Below are 21,287 nucleotides of genomic sequence, written 5' to 3'. Positions count from 1 at the left end.
CGGCTATGTCTGAAGGGTGGGTCCTGTTCTCGGCCTAGGCTGCGGCAGGGGTTGGGGCTGGGGTGTAGTGCTGGTCACGGGACTCTGTCACCAGCCTGGGGGCCACTGACACAGTCATCTGGGGCAGTAAAGTGCTAAGAATGGTCTGCATTGTCAGCCAGCCCCGGCCCCTGAAGGGCCTACAGAAACAGAGGGGCTACGCTTCACAAACAGTGGCTCTCCTCAATAAGGAGCTTCTTCTGTTCACGGAAGAGCCTGAGAGAGCGATATTTATACACTGGCTGCATGTCACTGCTTCTTTTTTGTGTCACCAATAAGTTGCTTCGAATCTGAATATTTTGGCTGATTTTGATGTACACCAATTTTTTACCAACGGATGTGACTGTCTCTGAGCTCTGGGTGTTTCTTACATGGCTGAACTGATCTGTTTGTTTATATTTCACTATAATAACTTTTTTTTCCGATTGGTTATTTTTAACACCTAAGAAATTGGATTTTCTGCTGGGATGTTTATCTCCCTCAAAACTTTTGTTAAACCTTCATGGACGGCATTGTTCTGTACAGTTTAGGGGCTCGCATAGTTGGAAAATTCCCTACATTCATTTCTGCATCATTTGAATAGAATGACACTGGGACTTTATGGATAATCTCTTTCTCACAGTTTCAAACAAAATTTGCATTACTGATCTGTGTCTGACTCAGAGGACTCCATGTCATGTTTCTTTTACTAAAAGCTAGAAAGGCACCGATAAGCAGGTCGAGTGGGGAGTAGACAAAGAAATGAATGAAGAAGAGGTGCGTTTTGGTTAAAAAGTAAGATTTTGTGTGATTTTTGGATCACAAACCCTTGTCGTAAAAACTGAAACACAAACCTAACGGCAGCAACTAACTACAACAAAGAACAACAATATAAACACATCGTCAAAGTTGGAAGTAAACGTGTATCTTTATTTCAGATTCAACCCTCAAAACTGCTTCTGAAACAGCAAAAATTGTTATTTAGAAAAATTATTTTCATTTAGAAAAGTTCCTAAAAAGTTTCAGCTAAGTTTATTGAGTCTGTTCTATTTTATTTTCTAGTAAATTTGGCCACTTATTTTTCGCCTTTTAACAAGATAATAAATGGTGTTTACTGTAGCACAATTTTAAATTATAACTTCACTAATAATACAAGCTAAATACTTTCTTCATAAAAGGCTTTAATCCAGATTAACAAAAACCTTTGTGTCGCTTTTTTAAAATCAGATGACCCTGCTGTCAGCTGACTGAGGAATAATCAAAGGGGGCACTATGGAAGTGTGTGTGTGTGTGTGTGTGTGTGTGTGTGTGTGTGTGTGTGTGTGTGTGTGTGTGTGTGTGTGTGTGTGTGTGTGTGTGTGTGTGTGTGTGTGTGTGTGTGTGTGTGTGTGTGTGTGTGTGTGATTTCTGAGGAAAAAGGAGTGGTTTTAAGCTGAACTGGAGAATCTGATCTACTGGAAACTCAATGGGACTCCATCTACACAAACCACTGTCCTTAAGGTTGTTAGAGCCCCCTGTGGGACTCAAACGCCTCCACCCCTCTCTCCCCCCCAACCACCACCACCACTCACTATCCCTCTCTCCCTCTCCCTCCCTCTCTCTTTCTTTCTCTCTCTGTCTATCTGTTCAGTCCTCTCTTGAGGCCAGAAAGCCATAGCAGAGAGGATGTTGAAGAGCACATGAGAACACATGCCAAGCCTCTTCCAAAGTGTGTGTGTGTGTGTGTGTGTGTGTGTGTGTGTGTGTGTGTGTGTGTGTGTGTGTGTGTGTGTGTCCCTTTTCAGTCAAGGCATCACTTGTATGCCTGAGATTCACTGCTTCTGTAACTGTTTTTCTGTCCATTAGGTTACATTTTTGTTGTTGTTGTTGTTGTTGTTATTATTACATTATTAATTATTTTGTGTGTTATTTATTTAATTTTTATTTTAATTTTTATTTATATATTTTTTTAAGTACTATGGAAGCTGAAGATGTCTGTCGAGGCCTGAAAATGCTCAACCTTGTCCGGGCATTTGAGAACACTTAAGAGAGCCTAAAGCTTGCCCAGCATTGCATGCTACATGTCACAAGATTAGCTCCACTGCCCGTGTGTTTTTATTTTGTTTCTAGAGACTAGAGGCTCTGACAGCTTCGGTTTAGTTTAGCCAAGAGTCGAATCACAGGAGAACAAGCGAATCACAGGAGAACAAGCGTGCTGCTCGACTGCAGCTTTGAGTCGAACATGCCAGTCTACTGTCCTTCATGATGTACAGTAGATCCCTTCCTGTTATTTGTGCCATGCTTAGATTGTTTGTAGGTCTGTGTTAATTGTTAGTTTTGTCCATTTGGTGTTTCCTATGAACCCTGCTGCAAAGAGAGAGAGAGAGAAAAAAAGAGAATTTATGTTCCACTTAAAGAAGGGGGATTGTAGCTATAAATAGATTTTTATTTTTGGGTTAAAATGTGCGTCCATTTTAAAGGACAGACAGAGACACACACACACACAGCCAGGCTGGTGAATGGCGGATATCTGTGAGTCTGTTACCCATGTGCTGACCGTGCACACACACACACACACACACACACACACACACACACACACACACACACACACACACACACACACACACACACACACACACACACACACACACCCAGACCACTCTCTCTTGCTCTCTCTTGCCCTCTCTCTCTCTTGCTCTTACACACACACACACACACACACACACACACACACACACACACACACACACACACACACACACACACACACACACACCCTGCTGTTGACCAGGAGTGTAAAGGCACAGTCTGCTGGAGGACAGCAGTGGAGCTGCAGGTTCCCTGCTCAGAGATTGTGGAATGGTGGTCCATAGACCCCTGCCTCCTCCACCCTCCCCCCATTACCCCCCCCCCATCCGCCCCCCCCCTCTCTCTCTTCACTGAGACCCCCCCCTCTCCTCCACCCCTCAGTTGCTCCCTTTTCTCCCCCTCCCCTTCCACCCCCCACCCCCCTTAGAGCTTATGTAAACTAGCTGTGGAGCCAGGGCAAGCTGAGGCTATTTTTAGCAGCAGCACTGCAGAGCAGAAACTGGCTAGGGTCACGTGTGCACAGCCGAATCAAAGGGAGTATCCCGGCAATGCGCTGTAAACAAAGGGAAGGTCAGTAGCAGAAGGTGAGACACAAAACGCCTCTGTGTTGGTTTTGTGTGTGTGTGTGTGTGTGTGTGTGTGTGTGTGTGTGTGTGTGTGTGTGTGTGTGTGTGTGTGTGTGTGTGTGTGTGTGTGTGTGTGTGAGAGAGAGAGAGAGAGAGAGAGACTGCTGGCCATACCTTCTCTTCTCTTAATGCCCTGACATAAAACAAATCATTGGGAGTGTATGAATGCACCCATATGCTTTCCTGCTCACTCTGTCCTCCCTCCCCTCCTCCCTCCTCCCCCCACCCACCCTTACTCCACACACACACACACACACACACACACACACACACACACACACACACACACACACACACACACACACACACACACACACACACACACACACACACACACACACAACCATTTCTTCCACTGCTACAGACAGACAGACTGGGGAGGGGGTGGGGGTGGGCTGAATTGATCAAAGCGGGGTTTGACAGGCAAGGAGACATTTTGCTGTCTAATCATGACAGGGGCTCCCAGCTCCACACACTCTCCCTGTTGCTGCTGCCGAGGAGGCCTAGCAGAGCGAGCAACAGCAGACTGGGAGCCATGCAAAATCCATCAAAGAGCACATGACCAAGTGTGAAGTGTGTTTAGCATTGACATTAGCATGTTTTGCATCACATGGGGGCTTCAAACCCTCAGAGCCTGCTCAAAGTTTGGCCCGGCTGTGTGCTCTAGCTCAGGTTTTGTAGCCAGCAGTGAGGCTAGAGGGTTAGTGGGTGTCCAGCCACACCCAGGCAAAAGGTCTCCCACCACCTTAGCCACTAGTCAAACAAACTTCAACTTTCACCTCCTGAGGAATGTGGCCAGAGGGGGGCACAAAGCTATTTATAGAAAGCTTTTATATTTTTGTTGTTGTGGTGGTTTGTTAACAGTTTGAGCCTTTGGATATTTCAGAAAGTGGACGGAGCTAGCTTGGAGGTCTAACTTAAGTAAACATTTGACAGTTTTGGTTGCAGGATTTACCATTGTAGTAAATTTTCACCTGGGATTTTAGAGTTTCCTTATACCTACAGTCACCAAGTATACAGGTCCTCCATCTCAGTCTCTGCTCTGCCAGGCTCCTCCTCCGTCTTTATCCATCTTGGTTTTTCAGAGGGAAACTGTCCTCTAAAGCAATATTTAAGCAGAAATGTAATTCCAGTCCACACCCGAATGTGTTAAATGAAGGCAAAATGCACTTACATGTATGTAATACTTATTCATTTGTCTGCTGGTGAGTCAACACTGGAATAGAAAGCTGATACAAGTTAAACAATTGATTCGTGAATTGACAGAAAATGTATTAGAAACTATGTTGACAGACAAATAGTTTTTGTTTTCTTTCCATTTTCTAAATTGTGTGGATTTGGTGCTTTTGTTTGTGATTGTAGACTAAATATATTTTGGATGTTGGTCAGACCAAACGGGCAACTAGATGTCATTACTTTTATGAATAACTTGAAGCTGTGTATATATATATATATATAAACTTAACTGAGTTTGACAATGCTGAATTAAATGTAAACATTTCAAATGTAAAGTTTAGTTTAAACAAAACCAGAATATTTGGATGTATTTGACTTTAGATTTAACCTGTCTTTGTGCTGTGTTGAAGTTAAATGTGGTAAATCAGTGGGTTTTTATCAGTTGAGGACCTAATTTTCAGCTCTTTAGAGCATATTGACTGAGAATAGTTTTATTTTTCCCTGGAACTACTAGAATAATCTGCAGTACTGGTGTGGGCCCTCTGACCCTGTTGGCACCCGTTCCTTCAAAGCGACTGGACTGGAGACTGGACACTCATTACTCTGCAGATATCCCACTAATCAGCAACACATCAAATCACTTCACTTCCATTTCCTTGGATCTGCTTGGAAGAAACCACTTTGGTAGAATATCTACATCCCGGTGTGTTTTCGGACGTTTTAAGGGTTTGATTTTGGTAGTTGGGTTGTGTTGCGCCCCCTCCTCGTAACTCCTAACATCCTCATTGGTTATCCCCACAGTTCAGCTGTTTAACTCCTCATTCACAGCTGACACCAATGTCCATCAGGTTGTGTCGGAAGTCAGCGACTTTGTCTCTCTCTCTCTTCACATGCTACCTTACATTCCTCCTCTTTACTGAAAACGGGACTTATTTTTAGTTTTGTGCTTGAGACAGTGGCCCTCTGAAATAATCTGTCTTCATAAGCCTAAATTTGCTTTGCCCTCCCACCAAACACGCGCACACACACACACATAAAGTGACACATACAGTGCAGAAAGCTAGCACAGAGCATGGTTCTGCTTTGTGTTGATGTATGGGAGAGTCTGGGAATGGGAGGATACAAGTGCAGCCTGGCTTAGGAAGAGACAGGGGGATAGGGAGAGAGAGGGAGGGAGACAGAGGGGGAGAGAGAGAGGGAGGGAGAGGGAGAGACTGAGGGAGAGAGAGGAGTGGTATGGACCGACTGAGGTTGCCATGGGAACCCAGCTGCTAAAACCAGGCAGGGTCAGTGTGGAAAAGAGGCTGTGTGCAGCAGGAGCGAAGGGATGCCACCCGGAGGACAGTTTGGGAACTACGCAAACAGCAACACTCAAGAGAGGCCTGTGAGCAGCTCGAGTTCCGGTTCCATCCTGAGAAGCTGCATGTTTAACATCTTAAGAATAACAACAACAACAACAACAACTAAAAAAAGCCAATGAACTCGTCTAGTGGACTGTCTTTCCTCCTGTGTAGTTATATGGCTGATTTCAGGTGATTCAGCATTTACAGCTTAGCTCAGGCTTATGAAACCTGCTCCGATACTGTAGATTCCCCTGTCTGATATTAGTCATTGGTTATTGACTTTTGATTAGGGGAAAAGAGGAAAAGCTCATTTTCACTGGGTCACCGGTTGACTTGCGAGCGGAACAACTAATTTGACATGGAGGGTTGCTGTTGTTTACAGGCGAGGGAACTGAAACCTGCTCGATATTGTTGATTAGACTATTTTTACATGCTTTTCTATTTTTGGCGCAGACTAATTCAGCAGCTGACAGATAGCGTATCGACGTTGGGCTTCAATATTACTGTATTTAGAAAAAAAAAAACATAAGTCGATTTCACAGTGAGAACTGGATTTGGGAGCTCCACATGGGACACGGTTCAGGCCTGCTGGAGCTCCCAATTTTTCGGAGGGATGAGTCTATTTTAAACGGAAAGTATTGTAACGGTCCACGTAGACACTGAGCAGAGACAAAAGGGCACTACAATGTATTTTACATTTTTATACAACACCTTTCAAAACCACGACTTGATGCGGGCCCTGGAAGGCGAATTGGCGGCCTTGAGATAAAGCAGGCACTTTTGTTTACACAAGATTTGGTTTGACTTTCAGGAGTGTCTCCGTTCTTGCTCCTATATTTAGGAAGTACCCACTGAGCCGTTGATGGATTTGTCGAGTTTCAGATCCATCTCCCGAACTGCGCAGTGTTCCTGTTTGGATGGATGGAGTTGAACCCCGGGCTCAGATCTTTCCACCAGGTGACCAGGATGCTGCACAGAGCTCCACCTTCACTGTGTCCCGCTGCACGTGGCTCTGTGTGCTGTACCAGCTCAATACATCTGACAGTCCGTGTTATGCGATGGGCTGCGTAGTGCTGCCGGTTTTGTTAGGATACTGGGTGTGTTTTGTAAGAGGAGACGGATGAAGCGTGAAGGGAGAGTTCTCAAGTTAAACAATTAGATTACAATATACTATGTACTAGATTACAGATTCGACTTTTAGGAATGAGCTGAGCAGAGCTGAAGCGATTTATATAAAAAAGACAATCAACTACCCGTTATAGTCATTTATCAAGCGAATTACATCACCGAACATTATTTCAACCCTCTAACATCAAAATCTGCTGCTCATGTCTGTTTGTTTTTTTTTAGATTTGAGATTTTGTCTTTTTTTTTTTTTTTGTAAATTTTTTGTAAATTTTTTTTTACTGTTAGTCAGACAAAAGTAAAACTATGCATAAGTAATCTTGTGTTCTGGGAGATTATAAAATATGTTTTTTTTTTTAAACATTTTCTACCCTAAATCATGATGTGGCAAAATTATCAGACTATTTATTAATAATGAAACTACATGTTAGTTGCATCCATAAATACACAATTCAAAATAGTTACTAATGTTGATTTGTTTTTAAAATGTATTTAATTTCTGCTATTTTTAGTAATAAGCAGTCTTGGCTGTGACAGATAGTGTGCTCTGTACGGACTTGTTGTTTCTGCAAGTCTTGAAGTTTGAAGTACCTTCGTTGACTTTTTATTCCATTTTATTTTAGCCGTAGTAAATATTTCTGCTTATACTCCATCTGTTCTCCTTTTTATTTTAAATATATGTCACAGAATATTCCCTGAAATTGTTCCCTTGATCTCGACCGCTTGAAATACAGCTCAGCAGCAGCAAATATGGAACACAGAGAAAGTATTCCCACCTATAAACATTTGAAATAAAAGCTTAATATCTATAAACAGAGTGATGCTGCTGCTGCCGTGTCCAGCAGTGAGTTTTACAGCGCTGTCACCAGTTTGGTTGGAGACTAAAGTGAAAGTCCATTATGCTGGCCTGAGCGGCTCAAAATATGGAAACTATTGATCGGATCCTCTGCACTGCTAATTAAAGATGGTCCGCTATTTGTAAAAAGTCAACCCAATTATCAAATGAGCACATGAGGCTCAGTGCTGCTGATTGGTCTGAAGGTTTGCAGTCGTTGGCGTGAACTTTTTTCCCCCAGCTGTTATTCCTGTGGTATCGCTACTTCTTACAGCCTTTCGACGTGTTTAAGTGGCTCTTTGTTTTTCTGCACATGTGCACTTTTGATACATACAATTTGTCTTGGCGCAAATTTGAATTTTTGAGCTAAATTGTGACTGTTTGGTTCAGTTCTTCTCCGGATAATGCGTTTGTAGCGCTATTTGTATTTAGGTGTCTTTGTTTATTTCGGTGTCGTGGCTCTTTGAAGGCAACGTAATGGTACCAGAGCTTGTTCCGGTGCTGTAGTTCTGGAGGAAGACGACGTGGAGCTGGGTGACCCATGTTCCTCCGGTATGAAGCGTTTTAATACCCTCCACCACCACCACCACCACCAACATCATCTTCCCTCTGCCCCCTTTTTCTGCTCAGTGGGCAGCACCATGTGACCCGGACCATGTGGGGGCTGAGGCCCGAGGCCCAGCATCAACTGTCCCTCATATTGCCCTGTGTGTGTGTGTTCATGCTTGTGTCTGTGTTTTATGGAAAGATGAAGCAAATACAGCAAGACCAGGCCAAGTCAAGTGATACTGTCCATAACAAAACCTATACATAGCAACACAGACTGGCCCGCAGGACGAGTACAGTGTGTTTAAGCTAAATACAAGAGCCAACCCAACCCCGAAGACAGAAAGAGAAGGCCTGTTATAGACAAGATAGTAGTGATTTTTTTTATTTTTTATTTTTATTTTTTATTTATGAACCTGCCAATTCAGAACAAACTGTCATGCAACAGCAAAAGGCCTCTTTTATAAGAGGGGGTCACTGTGCGAGGATGAAAGAAATAAATGAGAAATTACAGCTCACGTAATGTGGTTTGATAGTTGTGAGCAGATTTTTAAAAATAGTAAAAAAAAAATTATGAATACCAAAGTACACGTTGCCTCGTACGTACTGTACACAAATGCTAAAAACAAAGTGGAAGACTGGTGGCTTGTGATCCCACACTTTCGACAAAGTGACCACATCACACGAAACGACGTCCGATGCCAACGCAGAATAGTTCTGGGGAGGAAATTGAAGAAAGCGGCACAAACCACAGATTTCCCTGGACCTTAAACGCAGCTCGTCTATTTGTGGCGCTCTACCAGAACAGCCGTACAGTCTCTGAAAACTGCACCCAAACCTTTTGATAAGGCATTATGAAGACGGCCACTTGGTAATCAATGTTATCTTTTTCTGCAATTTTCCTGGATCCAGGACCCTTGTCTTTATTTTATTATTTTTTTTTTCCTTGCTTGGTACGGAGACTATATTTGGATCTCCAGTGCTCTACCAATAGAACTTCTGTCATATGGCAGTCACAAAGCTCTCAGTAATTATAACCTAGCTAGGTTTCTGCAAAGAAGGCTGACTAAAAATACTCCCATATTGTTGCAGTGTTTGGGGCAAAAGCTGGAGGTGTTTTTGTGGTTTTTTTTTTTTTTTATAGGTTTTTGTCTGTTTTTGTGTGTGAATATGTTTTTGCTCAGGGGAGACGAGTCTGTGTGTGATACTCAGCTGTATGTTGTGTCTCTGTCAAATGCAGTGTAGTTTAATGGGTTTGCGGGTTGTGTTTCCAGAAAATCACTAATTGGTAAATAGATAGTTAATTTGTGGGATTTGATGAATGTGCTTCATGTTGTAGGACTCCACAGACGAGTCACCGAAGCACATCAGGTCATCTCGGGTTTTGCCTTTTTCTTTCTGTATTTCAAGAGTATGATAATAGTTTATTTGTATGCCACGAGTTTTAAAATCACACTTTTTGTTTGTTTAGCTGAAATTGAACTCAATTATTCGGGTGAGAGAAATTTAAGCTGGAACTATTTTGGTGATTTAAGTGATCACTCAATAATTTTATTTTCCAACAAAAATGACCAAAATCCTCTAATGTGGGATTTTTCTGTTTTTTGTTTTTTGAACCTGAAAGTGAGTCTAGATATCTTTAGATTTTGCCTGACATAACAAGCAATTTCATTGCATCACTTTTTAGGACATGTTTTCTGACATTTTATAGATGAAAAGGTCAATTTTGAAAAAAAAAAAAAAAAATCAGCTGACTAGCCAATTGGATAAATGGAATCTTTTTTTTTAGTTTCAGTCCGAATCTAATGAACTTTTTAGACATTTTTTTTAATGTGTTTTCTACTTTATGAAACATCTTTGGAAACCTGCATTGTTTACACACCTGGTACTGTAACGTTCTTCATGTTTTATCTATGTTTGGCTGCCTTTTAGACCACCACCATGTCTATATGCATTATTGCCCTCTATAGTCAGCACAAAGAGTTATCTGTCTTCATAAGTTGCTGATAGGGCAGTGGTTCCCACCCTGGATGTTTGGAAGGGAGTTAATGAGATAATAGCCTGAGTACGAGATCAGAAAAAAAAACACCTACTATTATTTCTTACTTTTCTCCAATCTTTGCTTCTGTCTTGTGAAATAATGTTTAGTTCCTTTTTGAGGGGTCACTATTGCAGAAAAGGGTTGCAAACCACTGCATCTGCCCCGCAGAGCCACTACTGACCACTGTCGGCGTCTCGGGTCTGTGGGCAGGTTTGATGTTCAGGATACATTTTGAGATCCCGCAATTTTCTGATGCCGTTTCAGGCACAGTGGTGCTGTGTGATCGACCTGTTTGTCATCATTTGTTGACATTATTAAAGCCAAGTAATTTATTAAGTAGTTGATAATATATTAAATAGATTAATAAAACTGTGTATATAGTAAAAACAGGAATTACATTTCTTTCTTGTTATGAAACTCAACACGGCGTTTCTTCTTGAATGATGTTGCCGTGAATTTTGAATACTCAGAATTCGATGACCCTTCTCCTTACCTCTGCACTGTCTTCCGTCTGGTGCCCCAGTGGGTGCGTTTACTGTACATGTACATGAAATTAGTGCGAGAAAGTCGAGTGCTCTCTCAGAAATAGCCCCACTTCTCCTTTTGTGCGGCAGAAATAGTCAGTGTGATGAAAACATTGTTGTCAGAGCACATGAGCAGCATCTCTGTTATCTAATGGTTCATAATAGAGCATTCATTCTCGGATATTTAATTCGAGCTTGGGTGTGTGCGCGAGGTGAGCTACTTTTATGGCAGAAGTGAAAATGAACTGACGGCCGTCCCCACGACTGAAACGTACTGAAAGCAGAAACCCTGAGTGCTGATCGTCTGTGCGTCAGGCCGCCTTTATCTCATAGTAATATATACACTGTACTATTCTAATGTAGTTTGTATGTTGTTGTCAGGTCAATAGTGTGGCTGTTACCTCGAGTCTCCTTCAGTACTGACTTAAATTAGGAATAATACAGGCTAACAGCATTTTATTTTTCTTTGGGTAATTGTGATTAGATAGATTAAAATCCAAAGTATTGTGTTCAATTGTCTTAATATTTCCAACCAATAGTACCAAAGAAAACTTTAACCAACAAATGTCTGTCACTTTGCTGAATAAATGTGTAACACAATTAAACAAATGCTTGTATTTGTACATATACTTTAATCAAGATACTTGTAGTACTTGTATTTTTTTTTATTTTTATGAATCAACAGTTCATATCAACTGTCTTTGACAGAGAGCAGTTTTTGCCTCCTTAATGTGACTTTTAAGGGTATTTAGGTCTCTTTTTAAGTGTAATACATTTGCATTTTGTGCAAACATATTTGTACTGCTGGTGTTTTCAGGAGCATTTTTGCTTTGGGTCCCTGAGTTAGTTAATTTCTAACCCTGTTTCTGAGAGAATCACTACACCTTGAAAGAAGCAGTTTCATATTTTGTCAGATGTATGTATCATAAAGTACCTTGTACCTTTATTTACTGTAAAGTGTGATTTCCACAGCAGTGGAGTTATGGGCCTTTTTTCTTTTAAAGTCTATATGTGATATGGTCCGTGGACCGGCCTTTTCACAGTGTGATCCAGATCATCCAGGGGCCCGTGTGACCGTGTGTCCCCAGCCTCGGTGTCCTGAGCCGGCCTGCTGTGCTGCAGAGAGGCCCAGCTGCTGCTGCTGCTGTAAATGCTCTCTCAGTAGTGAAGAGACAGCAACAGCAAGCTGTCTAACCTCCACAATAACCGCCTTATGTAATCACTCTGGCTAGAGACAGACCAAAATAGCCCAGACTGAGCAGGCCTGCCCTCTTGTGGCAAGCAGCCGCCTTAACACCAGCCTGCCAGGCCTCTACAGGGAGTCAGACATGGCGGCCCGCCTCTTGCAGCATTCACTGTAGCTCACATGAATATCTACATACTGTACTTGTACTTGTTTTGCAGAGGTGTTGCACATTCGTAGTTTGTGGCTGATCAGATTGGTGACTGCGCTGCAGTTAATGTTTGCTTTTGCTTTTGCTTTAGCATGACAGTGAGATCAACTGCTTATGATCTGGTTGTGTTTATTGTAGAATCAGTATTTATGGAGACAAATGTCATTTATTACCTAGTTTTCCTCTGTGGTAATATTCTCTTTTGTATATAGCTGGCTTTTTCCGCAGCCTATAGAAATGATTGGACCTCACTATGGAAACTAACTCTGTTCTGTTTGTCTCGTTGCAGTTTCCTGGACAGAATTGACTCTGTAAGACAGAGCGACTACACACCAACGGACCAGGTCAGTTCTCTAATTCCTAAAGTGTGTAAATCACCTCCAAAACTTTGCTTGTTGCATCTTTTTTTTTTAAATTTTTTACCTGAACTGGATTTCTCCCCGTGTCCATGATTCACAGGACCTGCTACGCTGCCGAGTGTTAACTTCAGGGATTTTCGAGACGAGGTTCCAAGTCGACAAAGTGAACTTTCAGTAAGTTTCTACTTAACTCAGCGTCGTGGGGACGCATCTGTACCATGTATCTGTGGCTTGATCGTGATAGATTATCCTTATTTTCTGCCTCCTCTGGCAACTAACTAGCTTGTTAACAGCTTAAAATAAATAAACCACATAAATAGTGTACCACCCCACACCCCCCCCCCCCGTCCAAAAAATATACTCTGAAATATCTCTTTCTATAGCTTTTGATTTTATAGTTAATTAAAAAAAATTAAACATTTTTCCAGACCTAGAAAAAAAAATTGTAATGGTTGTTTTAGAGATAATATATATATATATATATATATATATATATATATATATATAAAAGACTGCATGCAAATAAATTTGATTAACATGCTTCCAGCTCATTCTGTCCCTTGAAGTGTCATGTCACGTCCGCTTCCGATATTACGCTCTTTTTCTAGTTTTCCAAACTTGTCACCCAAACCTCAAAAGAAGACTCTCCAGACATTGTACAATTTTCCAGTAATTTTCTTTTTTTTTTTTCTTCCAAGAAACATTTGACAGTGCCTCCTTTTTGCATCGGTGTTGTACTAACAATCGCTCTTGGGTGACTATATTTACCTCCTGGCCTCGTGTTAGGAGCCTGAAATGTCATAAGTTTGCTCTTCCGAAAACGGCAACGTGTCCGAAAACCCCCCCGAAAAAAACCAAAAAAAACCGCTGAACCCCCCCCCCAACCCGCTCGGCCGCTGGAAGCTGAGGTGGAGAAGCACGTCATCTGAAAGGCAAAATTAATCGCATGTTGTTGGCCACTGTGATTACTGAGCCTGTTGAAAGTTACTTACTGTCAGTTATAAGAGCAGCTGATAAAGGTTAGAGTAAATGTTTCGTAACTGCCTTGATGATGTCAGATGCGATGACCCATTTCCGCAGTCGCAGACACAAGTCTTATTCTACCATGTGAAACGGGCCTTTGTATTGCATTATATCATCCTGAATGATTGATAAAAAGCTCTGGGTCATGACTCCCCTTTGGGTGTGCATTTGTCATTATTCAGCTTTGATGACTTCCAAACATCCAGCTTGGGTCACACAAGCTACCGACTGTACAAATAATGCCATTCTTCATACCATTTACTCATTAATTGATTATTCATGCATCCACAGTTGTCCCATCAAGATCTAGGAGACCAGAGATCAGGAGCACAAAGTGGCTTAAGATAGAAAACCTTTTTTTTTTATTTTCTGTGACTCACTAAAGAATTAAATCTTTATATGGATATATGGCCAAAGGAGTCCAGTACAATATGTACCTGACGCCCCTCGGTCCCGTCCCACTCGGGGTGTGAGCTCTTCGGCCACTAGAGGGCGGCAGCGAGCGCGTTGTTGTGCCTGAGTCTGACCCAGTATATATATTTTTTTCTCCTCCACAGCATGTTTGATGTTGGGGGCCAGAGAGATGAAAGGAGAAAATGGATCCAGTGCTTTAACGGTGAGACTTTGAGCCTTTCTCCTCCCGTTTTCCTTCAAAATAAACTCGCTGTACATCGCTGACCGGCAGCACACTCTCCTCCTCCGCACGCACGCGCACACACACACACACACACACACACACACACACACACACACACACACAGCGTCCGACTTCAGGTGTCTCGTGTCGGCTCCGGCAACGCTTCACCTCTCATTTTCATTTTATACTTTTAACACGCGTGTGCTGTCAGAGAGCCGCCCTGATGTAGTTCCCTCTCCTGTCCTGTCCTGTCCTTCCAGACGTCACTGCTATTATCTTTGTGGTGGCCAGCAGCAGCTACAACATGGTAATAAGGGAAGACAATAACACCAACCGGCTACGGGAAGCCCTGGACCTCTTCCGCAGTATTTGGAACAACAGGTGAGTTGGAACCTCCGAAAGCAGAGATGTTCTGGGTTACTACTGCACGAGTTAGAGTCCAATATTAACCCAACCCACATTTTACCGTTAACATTTAAATGGAAAATCAGGTATCTCATTAGTCTAGTTGCCGTTCTGTTTTGTCCTTTTTAACTATCGGTCAGGATAACGCTTATAATTGCGAGCATAACTGCAGAAGCTTGAGGCGTGAGGTCGAGAAGCACGAGCCAATTCCAGCTTTTTCTAAACACTCAATAAAAATGAAAATTTAAAATTTGGAAAAGCTAGAGCAAGAAAATAAACAAACAACACCCAAAATCCTAAAGACAAAACTCCCATCAAGTAACAAATTGCAACAATTAAATCTGGGGAAAATCATTTAGTCCATTTTGATGCTCTCGACAATTCAGTTCAGTTTCAGTGCAAATTCACCATGTAGCACAATATCAATGTCAAGAAAAATTTAGAACAGAAAAGTGCCAATAATCACGATAAAACTGAAAACCCTGCTGGAAGTTGCTGACGCAGCTCCTTTGACGGTGTTTGTCGTGTTTTTTTTTTTTTTCTTTCAGATGGTTACGCACTATATCGGTCATATTATTCCTGAACAAGCAGGACATGCTGGCTGAGAAAGTATTAGCTGGAAAATCCAAAATTGAAGACTACTTCCCAGAATATGCTCGCTACACCATACCAAATGAAGGTACGGCCGGGACATTCATTTACAAATACACTTTTAAGAGTTTTTTTTTTTTTTTTTTTTTTTTTTTGTCTCTTACCGTATTAACGAGGAATCTGTTGTTGTTTCAGCAATTCCTGAACCCGGTGAGGACCCGAGAGTGACGAGAGCCAAGTTCTTCATCCGAGACGAGTTTCTTGTAAGTGCACAGACGTATGTTTGGACCGTTTTGAAGAGAGATGAAAGGAATAAGTGTCCGAACATGAATAGAGTCATGTTGTTGAATCATAACTCTGAAAGCTGTGTGTCCTGTATTATGTTGCCTTGAACCTGATTGAACCCTTCCTGCTGCTGCAGACCTCTTCATGAGGACAAGCTGTCTGCAGATCAGCACCATCTTAACCACTGGTATTGGTGCCGTCTGCGGTTGGAATAGAAATGTGATGTTTTTAATAATTACATACAATTGCATTATTTTGACACAAATAGCTTTGTGTGGAGCCTCTTCAGTGGATAGAGTCACCATTTAGGAGTTTGTTGTTACTTTAACATGGCAGGCAGAGTTTAAAAAAAAAAAAAAATTGTAATACAGTGAACCCTCGTTTTTCGCGGGGGTTACGTTCCAAATAGAAACCGTGATAGGCGAAATCCGTGAAGTAGTAACCTTTATTTTTTTTACAATTATTATACAATGAAATACTCCATAATACATTGAAACCAAAGAACAAAACCTTTTTACAAGCCCAAGCATTTGTTTAACAAATAAAAGTACTGTATAAATGTTTTTTTTTTATAAATAACTACTGTACTGTAAAATAATAATTTTAATCATCAATACGAACTGAAGGCTTCAAATTGCTGAGATCGGCACCGCCCCACTGCGAACCGAGTCATTGGATTAGAACGGGAGGAAATGAAAAATGATTATGAAAACAAATACAAAGTACAGGAGGACAAATAGTGACTCGTGTATTTCACTGCTCTTCTGATTGAGCCGCTGCATCCTGACTCCGCTCTGCAGCGGTTCTTTCTTCTAAAGCCGGCGGTGCAGGTGTGGTTTTTCGAGAGAAGAACATAGTTATCGGTAGTTGTTGTCGCTCTTTTTTCTTCTGGGCAAAAAGATTCTTATAAACCGACATGCCACCATCGATTATTTTTAATTTGGCAAGCTGTTTTACGTACGTGTACATATTAAACCGCAACGTTATTGACAAACAGGTAGAGAAGAAGCAGAGAGACTGTTCAGCCAATCAGAATGCAGAACACAATGCACGATGCAAATCCGTGAAGCAGCGAGACCGTGAAAGGTGAACCGCGTTATAGCGAGGGGTCACTGTATTGTAATGACGGGAAACCAAAATGAACTGAAAATGCTCGGTTTTTATTTAGAGAACTGGCCGACTGCCACCACAGCTTCTACGTGTTGATACGGTTTCAATGGTCACAAACAAACTTTTACACTCAAATAGCATTAACATTCACATTATTACTTTATCTGTAGCACTTTTAGCAATGCAGCAGTAACCTAAAGCCTTCAGTTAAGAAAAGGAAGAGTTCTGTCTTTGCTCTGTTGAGTGTGTCCTAATGTTTCTTTTATATCTAAATCATAATGACACCAGTTATTTATCTTAATAACAACCAACATCGGGATCATTTTGTCTAATATGAACCTAATGTGTGTTTTTTTTTTAAATTTTTTATGGCGTCTTCCTGACAGGTGTTACTACATTTGTGGTCGTGTTCGCTGTTCTAAGACTCAACAATCAGTGAACTCACTTCCTTGTAATGACAGTAGACTTGAATGTCATACATTTTTTTTTTGCCAAAATTGTCTCCAGTTTCCTGGTGAAAATACCTGAGACTACAACTGCATTTGTCGCTGCTCTTTTCAAAGGTACTTTTAGGAGGAACTGTAGCACTAAAACAACATGGCCGCGAACGGATGGACGGATGTATCCACGGATACGTGACAGGCTGTTCACAATTGACAGACTTCGCATATAAAAGTTTTAAAAAGTTTAAAACCTCATGGCTGATTTCCTTTGTGGTCAAAGGAAATCAGCCATGAGGCTTAATGTGTGTTTGTACCCTCGATCCTTTTTAAAAACACAGAAGGCTGCTGGAGACGATCTCCCATCACAAGATCTCTACTGCAGTAGGAGACGGCAGATCAGACAAGAACGTGTCAAGCAAGCGTGACAAAAAACACCAACGGACAAAAACTTCAAACATTTGTGCAGCTACAAATTATCTAACCACCATTTATTATAATCTTACGAGTACGATTACATTTTTAATATCCGCGATCGATGTGAAGCTTCAGTCTGGGCAGATGTGATCCAGATGTTTTGTGTAAATGAAGGGCTCGGATGACTCCGCAGTTTAAGCTACAGGAACAGGAAGTGTTGGATTTTACGTACGTGCAGGCGACATTCAAAGAGCTTTTATTGTGAAAATAACGTTAAAAAAAAAAAAAAAAAAAAAAAAAAAAAGGAAGAGAAATCTGCAGGAAAAGTGAACGAGAGCGGCGCTGCCGAAGGAACGTCCGGGTGGAGAACGGCCGACGGAGGAGTTCGGACCGGCTCTCTGCGGTCGGCCCGAACAGCTGATGTGACGTGTCTCGTCTCTCTCTCCCCCTCTCCCCCTTCCTCCCTCTCCCCCCCCCCCCGCCCCACAGCGGATCAGCACTGCGAGTGGCGACGGCAGACACTACTGCTACCCCCACTTCACCTGCGCCGTGGACACAGAGAACATCCGGCGGGTGTTCAACGACTGCCGGGACATCATCCAGAGAATGCACCTGCGGCAGTACGAGCTCTTGTGATGGGAGATCGTCTCCGGCAGCCTTCTGTGTTTTTTTTTTTTCTCCACCATTCTGCATCCTTGACGAACCCTTCCTCCTCCTCCTCCTCCTCCTCCTCCTCCCTTCCTCCTCACCCCCTCGCCCTCCACCCCCAACCCCCCCAAAAAGAAACCATCAACGACCCCCCCCCCACCACCCCCCTCCGACCGCCCCTCCTGTCGAGGACTATGAAGTACTACTGAAGTGTGTCAAATCCTCTTCCTCTTTTTAACTTCTTAGCTTTTTGTACTTCTTTATTTTTATTTTTTTTTCTGTCTCTGTCTGAGACCGATTCATCCCCACTTCGCCGATGTAAAAGGAAGGTTGGGGAACAAAGTTGTTGCGTGCCGCTTCTTTTTCTTCTTTTTTTAATCCTTCCTTTTGAGAATGCCTTGATTTTTTTTTTTTTTTTTTGTCATTCCACTAAGCCTTGGGCTACCTCCTTATTTTATTTTATTTTTTTGCCCCTTGGTGTCCTTCTGTTTTTTTGGCTTTGTCATTGGACCTGGACTGGTGGGTGTGGATACATGAAACACACCTACAGGACCTCAGTGTAGAGGCACAGTGTGTGTGTGTGTGTGTGTGTGTGTGTGTGTGTGTGTGTGTGTGATGAAGACAAGCAGGAATGCCATGTGAGCGAGTGTTTATGTTTGTGTGTCACCTGCTGGTTAAAGCTGGCATCACCACCATGACCTTTGCCCCCTTCTTTTTTTTTTTTTTTGCCCCCTCCTACCTGCTTCTTCTCTCCGAGGGGGGGGGGGAGAGGAGCGAGTGGATGAAGAGATAAATGCACTTTGCATCAGGTTCCTTAATGACTTTTTTTTTTTTTTTTTTTTTTTTTGTCGTTGTTGTTGTTTGGTTTTGTTTTTCTCCAGAGGAAGCATACACACAATGTAGCATCACAATATTTATTACCCTGTCACGATGTTAGCTTGCCGAGCTGCAGGGTGGACCGAGCAGCCGAGAGACGTGTGGAGCGAGAGATTTAAAAAGATACGGCGACATGAAGACGGATTTTACATGAAGGAAAAGGGACTGAGCTCTCTGCACCTTAGCCCTGCTGCCTCCACGGACTCGGACCTGCGTCCTTTCCCCCCCCCCCCCCCCCCCCCCCCGCCCTCGCCCCCCCGCCCCCACCCCACCACCACCACCACCACCACACACACACAAACCATCCTTTTAGCTTAGAGATACTGAAGGGGAGGAGGGTGGGAGGGAGGGGGACGGGAGAGAAAAATGTATTGTTCCTTTTTTTTTGGTTTTTTTTTCTTCTTCTTTCATTTTTTTTTTCGGTTTTTTTGTTGTTGTTAACTTGTACACTGTGCAAGGTTGAATTATCCTGTACAGACTGTAAAATGTAATATTATTTTGTACAACTTAATTGAAAGAAAAACAAATCTACTTGTAGATCTTTGTGCCTTGATTATGGCTGTACCTGTAAATGAGCTCAGATGTAAGTATGTTTTCGACTGCGCTGTACAGCTTGATGTCAAACTCTATCGGCAGCGAAAGACTGCGGGTAGGGGACTTTCTCTGTAGAGTTTAGTTTTTTCTGGTTTATAAAAAAAAAAAAAAAAAGGAAATGCTGTTTAGTAAAAAATAAAAAATAGGGAAAAAATCCTAAAAACCTGTATACATTATGCAAATTAACCACTTACCTGCAGTGAAGACCAGATGTTGCAGCGCCATGCCTTTTTTGTTTTATTTTTTGTTTTATTTTTTCCTCCTTTTATTATATTATTATTATTATTATTATTATTATTATTATAAAAAAAAAACATTTTTTTTTTTTTTTTTTTTGAATTTCACAGCTTTAAACAAACATTGGAAATCCATTGAAAGTGTCCAAATTGCAACCTGGTGTTGTTTTAATAGGAACCAACGTTTTTTCGATATGAAGTGTGTCTGAGGTCTGTACTGATGTGCGTGCCTGTGCGCATGTGTACATAAAACAAACATAGACTCACAGACGCATTGTGTGTGTGTGTGCGTGCGTGCGTGCGTGCGTGTGTGTGTGTGTGTGTGAGGGCGAAGTGCGTGTTGTGTGTAAAATTTTATAAATGTATGTACATGTAAATTTATAGGTCTATATAAATATATATGTACAATTATACATGTTTAATTATGTGTGTGCCTAGGTGTACATACCTATGTATGTATACGGTAAATATGTATACATACACACATAGGAAAGCATGTTTAGAATGGAGATGAATAAATGAGAGCGTGCAATATTAGTAATTCTTTGGTCCTTTGGAGCCATACCCGATGGCACAGGCACTATGAATGTGTGAGCAGCACCCAACAAGACAAGCTCTTCTCCTTGTACAAACAGCATCAGCCTTTTTCTTCTGCTACAGTACACGTCTATCCCCAAAAGAGAGTGAACTGACTGGAGGTGCAAAAACCTTGTTTGGCCTGGGAGGATGATTAAATGACATTTTTATTTTCTTTAAATAAAGAGGCACATTAGAGGACTTTGCTTTATTTCCATCTTGGTGTCCAGTTGTGTCCAGATTTGTTGCACAAAGAGGTTTTTTTTTTTTTTTTTTTTTTTTTTGTGAGGATGCAGAGATGTTCATGTCCTGATGATTATGATCCAGTTTCTTTATCCAGATTTGAAAGGCCCGACACACCAGCTCAGGCGTTGATTGGTTGATCAGACCTCAGACCAGTTTTCACGGGTATAAAAGCTCAGGTGTTAACGATGCAACCAATGACGGCTGAGTTCTGTTTTCAGCTGCGTTGGTTTGATTTCCTGGGACACTTGAACGCAACGCAGCCATTATTAATGTGACTTTAAGTAACCCGTGTGTTTTGCTCTGTGGCAACTGTGAAGTCAACATGTCCGCTGCAAACGAGGCAAAATGAGGTAACGTGTGACTTTGCAAATGTTTGTACAAACTAAGAGTGATTTAGAGAAAGTAGGGATTATACTGAGGGAAAAATAGCTCAACTGTTGGGGGGGGGGGGGGATCTCTTTTCAGGTGCCATGAAGTGGGACTTTAATCACATATTTTCCTGAGCGGATTTCTCCTATTAAACAGATATTTTTGACTCGTCAGAGCAGAAAAAGCACACGTGTTACTAAAAAGCGTCTCAGTCGGCCGCAACATTGAGTCCGCGGGCGAGTGAGGCATCGTAGATTTGTGTTTTCTTCACTGACG

General features: G+C 42.0%; 1 protein-coding gene across 2 annotated transcripts in view; it reads left to right on the top strand.

The window, feature by feature from the left end:
• LOC138617457 (guanine nucleotide-binding protein G(olf) subunit alpha) overlaps window positions 1-18,723 on the top strand; it is a 45,131-nt gene extending 26,408 nt beyond the window's left edge. For both annotated transcript variants that reach the window (XM_069692516.1, XM_069692517.1), the window contains exons 6-12: window positions 12,489-12,543; window positions 12,659-12,732; window positions 14,139-14,197; window positions 14,479-14,599; window positions 15,172-15,302; window positions 15,410-15,477; window positions 17,956-18,723. In XM_069692516.1, the coding sequence (XP_069548617.1) occupies window positions 12,489-12,543; window positions 12,659-12,732; window positions 14,139-14,197; window positions 14,479-14,599; window positions 15,172-15,302; window positions 15,410-15,477; window positions 17,956-18,102 (655 nt within the window). In that variant the 3' untranslated portion in view covers window positions 18,103-18,723. The remainder of the gene's footprint in view (window positions 1-12,488; window positions 12,544-12,658; window positions 12,733-14,138; window positions 14,198-14,478; window positions 14,600-15,171; window positions 15,303-15,409; window positions 15,478-17,955) is intronic.
• Window positions 18,724-21,287: the final 2,564 nt, after the last annotated feature.

The sequence above is a fragment of the Brachyistius frenatus genome, unplaced genomic scaffold, assembly GCF_029030835.1.
Source record: "Brachyistius frenatus isolate BFR_SWC_R1_liver_20210118 unplaced genomic scaffold, ASM2903083v1 Contig_12, whole genome shotgun sequence".
NCBI lineage: Eukaryota > Metazoa > Chordata > Actinopteri > Embiotocidae > Brachyistius > Brachyistius frenatus.
This window is presented reverse-complemented; position numbering and strand designations above follow the sequence as displayed.